At 47.9% G+C, this 9,478-nt stretch overlaps 1 protein-coding gene across 1 annotated transcript in view; it reads left to right on the top strand.

Moving 5' to 3' along the window:
* The first annotated feature begins 3,420 nt into the window (after nt 1-3,420).
* The window catches only part of CSNK2B (casein kinase 2 beta), a 55,205-nt gene continuing 49,147 nt past the window's right edge, over nt 3,421-9,478 (top strand). The window contains exons 1-2 of the mRNA XM_082262649.1: nt 3,421-3,527; nt 6,189-6,268. Coding sequence (XP_082118775.1) covers nt 6,197-6,268 — 72 coding nt within the window. The 5' untranslated portion in view covers nt 3,421-3,527; nt 6,189-6,196. The remainder of the gene's footprint in view (nt 3,528-6,188; nt 6,269-9,478) is intronic.

The following is a 9,478-nucleotide window of genomic DNA, read 5'->3' as shown; positions in this document are numbered from 1 at the left end:
AAACATGATCCCCCCCCCCCAAAAAAAAAAATACTATTATTTAGGCTAGGTTCAGACCTTTAAGTGTTGGGAATTCATGCCAAAAAGTACACTTTCCTGACTCCCAACCGAGGAACGTACTGCACTTTAGCAGGCAGAGCAAACAAGTGTAAAATCGCAGGCAAAACTTTAATTTCTAAAAAAAACCCTGTCAGTTTTTTTTTTTGGCCATCTGTGTTCCATTGGGGAGATTTCTCTTAATTTCCTGTCCTAGAGTCACAACGGGAAGTGAGAGAAAATCCGTCTTGAGTGAAAGATTCCCTGGTTGTCGCCAGGTTCACAAGAACTATTGTCCCAATTGGATAAAATCCTTGCTATTCCTGCTCTGGGGACAAATCAAAATATGGGATTTTCTTTTACTATGTAAAAATGGTAAACAGAACAAATAGAGTGTGAATTTCACGGACAGAAATAAAAACCTGACAGGGGTTCTAATCCCTCTCCACTCTATCCAAACCCCCCCCCCCCAAAACGTTAGGGCCTGTTCACACTATAATGCAGTGCGTGAGAGCCATGTTCCTGCACCACATTCCGATCGCAATGCCTGTGTGATCTGCTGCAGGGGTCAGCTCAACTTAACGACACCCCAAACGCATTGCTTTGCTGCACCAGAAAGCATGGTAAAAAAGTACCATGCAATGCGGTTGCCACACGTTCAAAAAGTAGTGCAGGTAGTGCGGTACGAATTCAGCCCATTCAAATGAATGGGGCTAAAAAAAGGCACTGCCCAGTACTGCATGTGAAGCACACAGGAATCGCAAAATGTTCCTGTAAGATTCACATGCAGGGCCTAGTCGCAGTGATGGCGAACCTTGGCACCCCAGATGTTTTGGAACTACATTTCCCATGATGCTCATGCACTCTGCAGTGTAGTTGAGCATCATGGGAAATGTAGTTCCAAAACATCTGGGGTGCCAAGGATATCCATCACTGGCCTAGTCTGAATGGGCCCTTACGTTTAGTTATACCTTAAAGTGGAACTACACCTCACCTGAGCACCACAAACCAATTTAATCCTTAATATGCAAAGTAAACTCGCCCATCCGTCCATTTCTCCATGCTTTCTTTTGTTGAGAAATCACTTTGAAACACCCCCCCCCCCCCCCCACTAGCATCTCTGACTGTGGTCATCTTCAGTAAGGGCAGATGATTCACGTAGCGTTTACTTCCTGGAATCCATCTGCCCTTAGCGCAAACATGCATGCAGGAGAATGTGCTTAGCTGAGAAACCCCCACCCCCCTGAAGATTCCTGGGATGTATGACATCATTTGCCTAGGCATGGAAAGCAAAAAGTAACTATAGAAATGAAAAAAAAAAAAAAACAAGCAAATATGATATACTTTCTTATTCATCTACTAATAATAGCAGCATAAGGATAAAAAATAGTCAATGTTGATTGAGAGAGTGAATTCCACATTAAATATAGGGAATGTTTTCATGTACAGCTTCACTATTTTAAAGAGGTTGTAAACTCATTTACGATTTTTTTTTTTTTACAACCTAAAAGAGAAACACATAATGAGCTAGTATGCATCGCATACTAGCTCATTATGAAATACTTACCTTAGAACAAGCCCCGCCGTGCCTCCCGCTTACCTATATGACGGGTGACATGTCCAGTCGCCCGTCTTCCGGGATCGCGGCATCTGGCCATCTGATTGGCCGGAGCCGCGGGAGCCGACGGTCACGGCACGGGGATCTGAAGGACCGGCACCAGCGGCCGTTCCTTCAGAGTGCATGCGCCAGTGATGTCACTGGCTGCATCTAAGGTAAATATCTCCTAAACGGTACATGTTTAGGAGATATTTACAGTCCCTATAGGTAAGCCCTATCATAGGCTTACCTATAGGTACAACTTGCAGAGGAGGGTTTACTTCCTCTTTAAAAGCAAAACAGTGCGTTTTTGGTTCAATAGACTTTAATGGAGAAACTGCAGAAAAGCTTGCATTTTAGCTGCGATTTGCATTTTTAATCCACCCAACAAATTAGCAAAAAAAAAAAAAAAAACACAAAAATTGCACAAACAAAATGTGTCAAAAATGTGTGTGCAAATAGCACCACAAAAAGCACTGCAGAAAATGATCAAACTAAAACTGCATAAGTGTAAACCAAGACTTTAGGGGTCAGTTTACCCCATTGTGATCCAATAATGTGTGTCAGTGTGAGGTGGTGCGATTCATTGTGACACATCTCAGTGTGCTTACATTGAATGCCAAACAACAACTTAGTAAGAATTTGTACATCACACAGACATAAATGCTGCATGCATGATTTGTGGTCGGTTGTGGTGCATTAGGAAGCCCACTCAAAGGAAGGAGGTGCCCTGGCACAAATTAAGGATCGCTTACACAAGCTGGGGGATTGAGACATTTTTACAGTTGCCCAACCGGCAGCCGCAGCAAGAATTAAACCCCCAGTCCTGTTTTGCGGGTGGTACATTCAAGCTGTACTGCGACCACTTGCAGTCCACGTGGTTGCGGTGCAATAGCGCAGACTTTTAGGGGTTAAAACAGGCTGTAAAGAGGCAACGTCATACTGCCTTGTCAAAACCCCTCTGAAGGGTGCTTCACCACAGATCGCCCTTCAGAGGGCTAATGCTAGTGTAAAGAAGCTGCTAACCAATGCACAAGCACAGAACTCCCTGCAGTGGATCAGGCTGGTGTGAATGAGCCTCAAATCTAGACCAATGAGTCAGCTTAGCCAGGACAGGAGTTTTAATGATAGCGCCACTTTCACAGATTATTACACAGAAATCTGAAGAGGAGTAAATGTCCTGCCTTGCACCCAGGCCTTAGAGGCCCTGTTGGGTAATAAAGAGTTTCTTGCAGAAAGCTCCTATAACATAAGAGGTATTATATTCATCTATCCACCACCCCCAATGTCTCCTACCTCCTTCCCCTCCAGCATTGAGCACTTCTGGGAGAGTTGGGTGTCTGAACCCCCCCCCCCCCCCTGCACACTGTGGTTGCTTCCTCTGACCCCCATGTCACTGCTAAGCCCTCCAGTGAAAGGTCAGAGGATGGAACCATGGTACAGGACAGGAGGGGGAAACCAAACACTCCCAGAAGTGTCCAACACTGAGGAATGTATGGAAGGTGCAAAGACAACAGAGATCTACTGCCACGTTCTATTATTTATATACACACGTATAGTACATATTACAGTGTGTGTTTGTAGAGAGACAAAGGCAGCTATATCAGTGAGAAGCTAAGGTCACAGCAGAGGTGAATATTTCGGTAAAATATCTGTATCATCAGCAAATCTCAGCACGGAGACAGCCATTGTTCCACATAGTTACCTGTTCCGGATACAGGATCTCTCACCCCGCCCACATTGAGAGCCGAGCGAGAACTATCATTCCCAGCATTCCAAGCGGGTAACCCCTGACCCCGCCTCTTCCGGGTCGCGCCTGCGCAGTGACAGGGGACCGGGCCTAGTGTGTGGCGGCGGGTGAGAACCGGGAAGATCCGCCGTGAGGAGAGAACAGGTGTGAGCGCTGCCAGAGCCGCCCTATCCGGGGACACCGAGCCCCAACCCCGCCACCGATCCTTCCTACCTACCGCTCCACTGACCACACTCTGTATTCCAGGTCTACGCTCACCTACACCTCACTGACCACACTCCTCACCCTCAGTGTTATGCTCACCCATACCACCCCTCTGACCGCATTCCTTATCGCAGGTCTGTGCTCATCCGCACCTTACTAGTATTCTCACCCCACTGACCGCATTTCATGCCCCCAAATCTAGGCTCACCCCCTCCCCCCACCTACCACACTCCTCACCCCCAGATCTATTCTCATTCCTACCCCACTGACCACATCCCTTACCCCCAGATCTAGGCTCCCCTCCCCCGCCCCCCACCTACCACACTCCTCACCCCCAGATCTATTCTCATTCCTACCCCACTGACCACATCCCTTACCCCCAGATCTAGGCTCCCCTCCCCCGCCCCCCACCTACCACACTCCTCACCCCCAGATTCCCATCCCTCTGACCACATCCCTTACCCCCAGATCTAGGCTCCCCGCCCCCCACCTACCACACTCCTCACCCCCCAGATCTAGGCTTATTACCACCCCACTGACCGCATTTCATGCCCCCAAATCTAGGCTCCCCCTCACCCCCCCCCCCACCTACCACACTCCTCACCCCCAGATTCCCATCCCTCTGACCACATCCCTTACCCCAGATCTGGGCTCCCCTCCCCCCACATCTACCACACTCCTCACCACCCGATCTATTCTCATTACCACCCCACTGATTGCATTTCATACCCCCAAATCTAGGTCCCCCCCCCCATCTACCACATTCCTTACCCCCAGATCTATTCCCACCCCACTGACCACATTCCTTACCCCCAGATCTAGACTCATTCCCACCACGTTGAATGGACTCTTCCTAAGCTACATACTTCCATGCCCTGCCCAGTGCCTTTGCCATGTTTTGGCATGTTTTGCCCCATTCTTCTACATACTGCCTGCTTCCCCACTCCTTCATACATGTGTTGGCGTTATCTCCTCCTAATGTAGGTTCCAGGGGCCCAACCAAAATGCCCTCCCCCTTGTTGCCGCCAAGCGTAGCCCCCCCCCCTCTCTGGTGCTGGCGTTATGTGCCGTTTCCCCACGCCTCCCTCCCGGTGTTGGCGTCAGGTGCCATTCCCCCCGGTGTTGGCGTCAGGTGCCGTTTCCTCCCCCCTTGACATTGGCCTCAGGTGCCCCCCCTGGCATTGGCATCGGCATCATGCGCCGTTTCCTCTGCCCTCCCCCTGATGTTGGCTTCATGTGCCGCCCCCCCTCCTCGGGTGTTGGCATCAGACACCGTTTTCTCCCCCCCCCGGCGTTGGCATCAGGTGTATTTTCCTCCCCCGGTGTTGGCATTGGGCGGTGTCCCCCCCCCCCCCCCCTGCCCTGTGTTGGCGTCAGGAGCCATTCGCCGCCCCCCCCACTACTGGTGTTTGCGTCAGATGCTGTTTCACAGACCCCCCCCCAAACCCCCGTGTGTTGTGTGGCTTTTGCTTTGTTGTCATTCACTCTGCACAGCTCTCGGCTTTCCCTCTCCCTCCAGTCATCCTGGTACCCCTCAGTCCTTCCACATTACATCTTTTTATTCCTTTTCCTGTCCTTTCCCTTTTTGTCCCCCCCCCTTGAACCCGTCTTCCCCTGTGCCTCTGGTCTTCTCCTTCATGTGAATTACTCATTTGTCTTTTACCTGCTATGATTACAGCACATTCTCCTCCTAAACCACCCCTCCACCCCCACTGTTCCTCCTGTTTCCCAGATGTCATCTCTCTCCATGGCCTTTACTCTGAACTTATCCTTTTTCCCCCAACCTGAATTTTCCCTTTACCTTGTCTCTGTGTGGTGGGTTCCCTCCAATCTCTCACTGCTGCACTTTCTATCTGGCTTTTCTTGTCTTGCCCGGACTGACAGTCTTTAAAGGGTCAGTTCACTTTTACCAAAAAAATGTTTATGCAGGATTAGGGGTGTTTGAAGATAAAAACAAACTCTGCAGCTCTAACTAAAGTGAAATAATGTCCTTGTTATAGGTGTAGGTTATTTAAGTACCTCCTGAAGCCTGACTTGAATACTCACAGGATGTTGCTAATGGAGGCCTAGTCATTACTGCTCACCATCACAGGAGTGAGCTCTTTCTCTTATTCAAACCCCCTCACATGTACTTTATCTCTCCTGATTCAGTAGCTCAGAGTCTGAGAGGTCACTCCTGTGATGGAGGAGGTCAGCAGTAATGACTAGGCCTCACTTAGCAATGTCCAGTCAGGCTTCAGGAGGTATGTAAATAACCTAGACTTCTAGCAAGGGCATTATTCAACTTTAGTCAGAGCTACACATTTTTTTTCTTTTTATATTTATAGACACCCTTTATCTGCATAGACAGCTTTTTGGTAAAGGTGAACTGACCCTTTAAAGACTGTCAGTTTGGGCAAGACAAGAAAAGGCAGGTAGACGGTGCAGCAGTGAGGGATTGGAGGGAACCCACCAGACAGAGACGCAAAGTACAGGGAACATTCAGATTGGGAGCATTATTCAACTGCTTTAGAGCTGCTCAGTTTTTTTTTTTCTACAGATGCCCCTTTATTGCCTGGGCAGCTTTAAAGGTAAACTAACTCTTTAATGTTTGATTGACAGCCTTCAAGATGAGTAGTTCAGAAGAGGTGTCCTGGATCAGCTGGTTCTGTGGATTAAGAGGCAATGAATTCTTTTGTGAGGTGAGCAGTCCTAGATTTCTATCCAGTAAAGCAGATTTTCAGGTCTACTGTCTCTTTATCCAGTTTGTTTGGGCCAAATTGACTATTTTCTACTCTAGCAATTGTACATTCCATATTCAGGTCCACCCTATAGCAGTTTACTGCTACAAGGCAGAACCTGTGCACCAGATCACGTGTAAGTGTACGTGATCTGACACTTCCGGGTAGGGGGCGCGCATGTGCACTGCCAGCAGATCACTTTTGATGTAATTACACACAGCAGAAGCCGATTACTGGGTGCACGGCACCCGATGTCCTCAGGTACTCCTCACTCATTAGGCAGAGAGCCAGAACGGCGTTCTGCCTTGTTTACATACATAACGATCGGTGGGTGCCTGAGGACAGCCGATACCATGCACCTGCCGATCAGCTTCCACTGTAATCACAGCGGAAGCGATCCGCCGGCAGCGTGCACCCACGCTCCCTACCCGGACGTTTTGACTGGAGGGAAGAGATGAAATTGGTGTCTCTGCAAAGCAGGGAATACATTCCATCTCTTTCCCTATTAAAAGCACCTAACAAATTATAGTAAAATACTGGCTAGGCACACCGTTAACCCTTTGATTGCCCCTGATGTTAACCCATTCTCAGCCAGTGTCAGTACAGTGACAGTGCATATTTTTTAGCACTGATCACCATATTAGTGTCAATGTTCCCCAAAAAGTTTGTTAGTGTCAGAATGTCTGCCCCAATACTGCAGTTCCACTATAAGCCCTGATCACTGCCATTACTAATGAAAAATAAATAAAAAATATCCCATAGTTTGTAGACACTATGACTTTTGCGAAAACCAATCAATATGTACGCTTATTGTGATTTTTTTTTTTTTTTTTTTTTGCTAAAAATATGTATTAGAATTCATATTGGCCTAAACTTATGAAGAAACTTGATTTTTTTTTTCTTGGATATGTTTTTTAGTAGAAAGTCAACAATGTTGTTTTTTTTTTTTTTTTTCACAATTTTCAGACTTTTTTTGTTTGTGCGCAAAAAATAAAAACAGCAGAGGTGATTAAATACCACCAAAAGAAAGCTCTATTTGTAGTGAAAAGGGTGACGTACATTTTATTTGGGTAAACCATTGCACAACTGCGCAATTGTCAGGTAAATTAACGCAGTGCCGTATCTCAAGAAATGGCCTGGTCATGAAGGGGGGGTAAATCTTCCGGCGGTCAAGAGGTTAAGCTGTATGTAGCCTCAGCTATATACAGTATACAGACTTGTGTTCCGGCAGTGAGATGAGAACTTCCTGTCTCACACCTGGAGCAAAGCTGAGTTGTGCTGAGTGTCGCTCAGTCATTCATAGGCCGCTTTGTTTTCTCTGAATGAAGGCAGAGGCAGAGAGGCATGCAGATGACATCACGATCTCTGACTCGGCCATCACAAAACTGCCTATGAATGGCTTTGTTCCAGTTGTGAGATGAAAAGTTATTTTCCCACTGCCTGAACATAAGGCTGTATAATGTATGTAGCTGCATGCATCTTGAGCTTCTAAAGTGTGCTCAGTGGGCACATTTGTTAGTGTAGGAAATAGTTTGTTTGGGCCAGCTTGCTAAATCTTTTTTTTCTCTTACGTCCTCCGACAGTCGCCGCCTCTTCATATTCGTCACATATGGGGTATTAGACTTTGCTCCGAAGGAGTAGCTAGGCAACAGAATATGTTAACATTAAAGCTTTTAACATATCCCACCCTCAAGGGGTGGTCCCCTCAGTCAATACCCTCCTACTTCCTGCAACCATATCTCAGTTTTAATGTCTAGCTTGTCAGGAGTGGCTGGCTTTTCCTGTGCTGGGGCTTTCTGCCCCAGACTCTTTCTTCTTTTTGAAATTTTGTTTGAGTTTTCTCTCTACCTTTACTTAGCTGTTATTTTTGTCAGCGTTAGTTAGTTCTTCTGATGAAGAGGATCATGTGGGCTGGGTCTCGTGCTGATCCCCCTGGTCGCAGGTCGTGGGTCAGTGCCTTCCCAGCCTGCCATCGAGCGTTCAGCCAGGTAACGCTCCTGGCACAGTGAACGACCCATCCCTGTTCGGTGCAGGGATGATTGGTGAGGTGGCTACCTCACTGGACGCTGTGCGGTTTCTTAACCCCCATTTTGTGCGTCTTGAATTGCGACTCTCCCTGCCTCATGTGCAGCGGCTTGTTCGCCTGTGCGGGTCCCCCACGCCATTGAGAGGTAAGTGTATCTATGTGGGGACCTGTCTGTCTGGGGGGGTGTCAGTCTGGGACTGTGTAACCTGCCTCTATTCACACTGCTTGTCTCCCTATCAATGCCCTCACTAAGCAGAGTCACTCTGTCTTGGTGGCCACTGTTACCAAGACAAATTAATGGGGGAAAATACAAAATTTTGTTTTCTCTATCGCTTATTGACAGACGTAGTCTTCTTGATTCTCAAGAGCTGGGTTATGTTGTCTCCGCAGGAGTAGGACTAGGCAGAATGACAAAACGTTCTGGCTCCACCTTAGGGGCAGTCCCTGAGGGTATATCCTCCCTCTCTCTGCTACAGGGAATCAGTTTTTTTCTGTCTAGTCAGGAGTAAGGACCTAAGTTCCTTGCTGGGATCTTTTGGTCCTGGCAAGACTTTTTTTCTTTAAGAAAAAGACATTTTTTAGGTCGTTTTCTCCAGTGTTTTTTTCCTGTGAGATCTTCAAGCAAAAAATGCCGGACTGGGCGACACTTGTGGTCACCCCAGCCGGCCTACGAGCGCGCGCAGACCATGGCATTGCGCTTGGTCGGCCGCGACATATTCAAGTAAGTATGCGGGGCCGGGCGACGGGCTGGATGTTGAGATCCAGTGGTCAGCCCGGTTTCTGCCTACGAGCGCGTGCAGACCAGTGCGCTGGGTCGGCCGCGACGGAGTCCCAGTAAAGGGACTGACTTTGCGAGTTAAAAGTCTCGCTTGGACGCCAGAGAGTCGGTACCAGAGAGTCGAGGCGTCCACAAACCCCCACCCCGGTGGAGAGGGTATTGTGAAGAGAGGGTGCCTGTCGGTTCGGTATGGTGAGTAAACGTTCCCTTTTTTCCTCATTATGAGGCAGTATATATTATGGGCCCCTCCATATATGGTCAGTATATATCTGATACTTACAAGTCCCCCTTGTAATACAGCATGTGTTTGTGGGAAGTGGACTTGGTTCAAGAGCTAACACTCTACCCAGCAGACTGTTACATTACA

The sequence above is a fragment of the Pelophylax lessonae genome (assembly GCF_965119305.1).
Source record: "Pelophylax lessonae genome assembly, chromosome: 7".
NCBI lineage: Eukaryota > Metazoa > Chordata > Amphibia > Anura > Ranidae > Pelophylax > Pelophylax lessonae.
The sequence above is the reverse complement of the archived record's forward strand: the minus strand, read 5'-3'. Positions and strand labels throughout refer to the sequence as shown.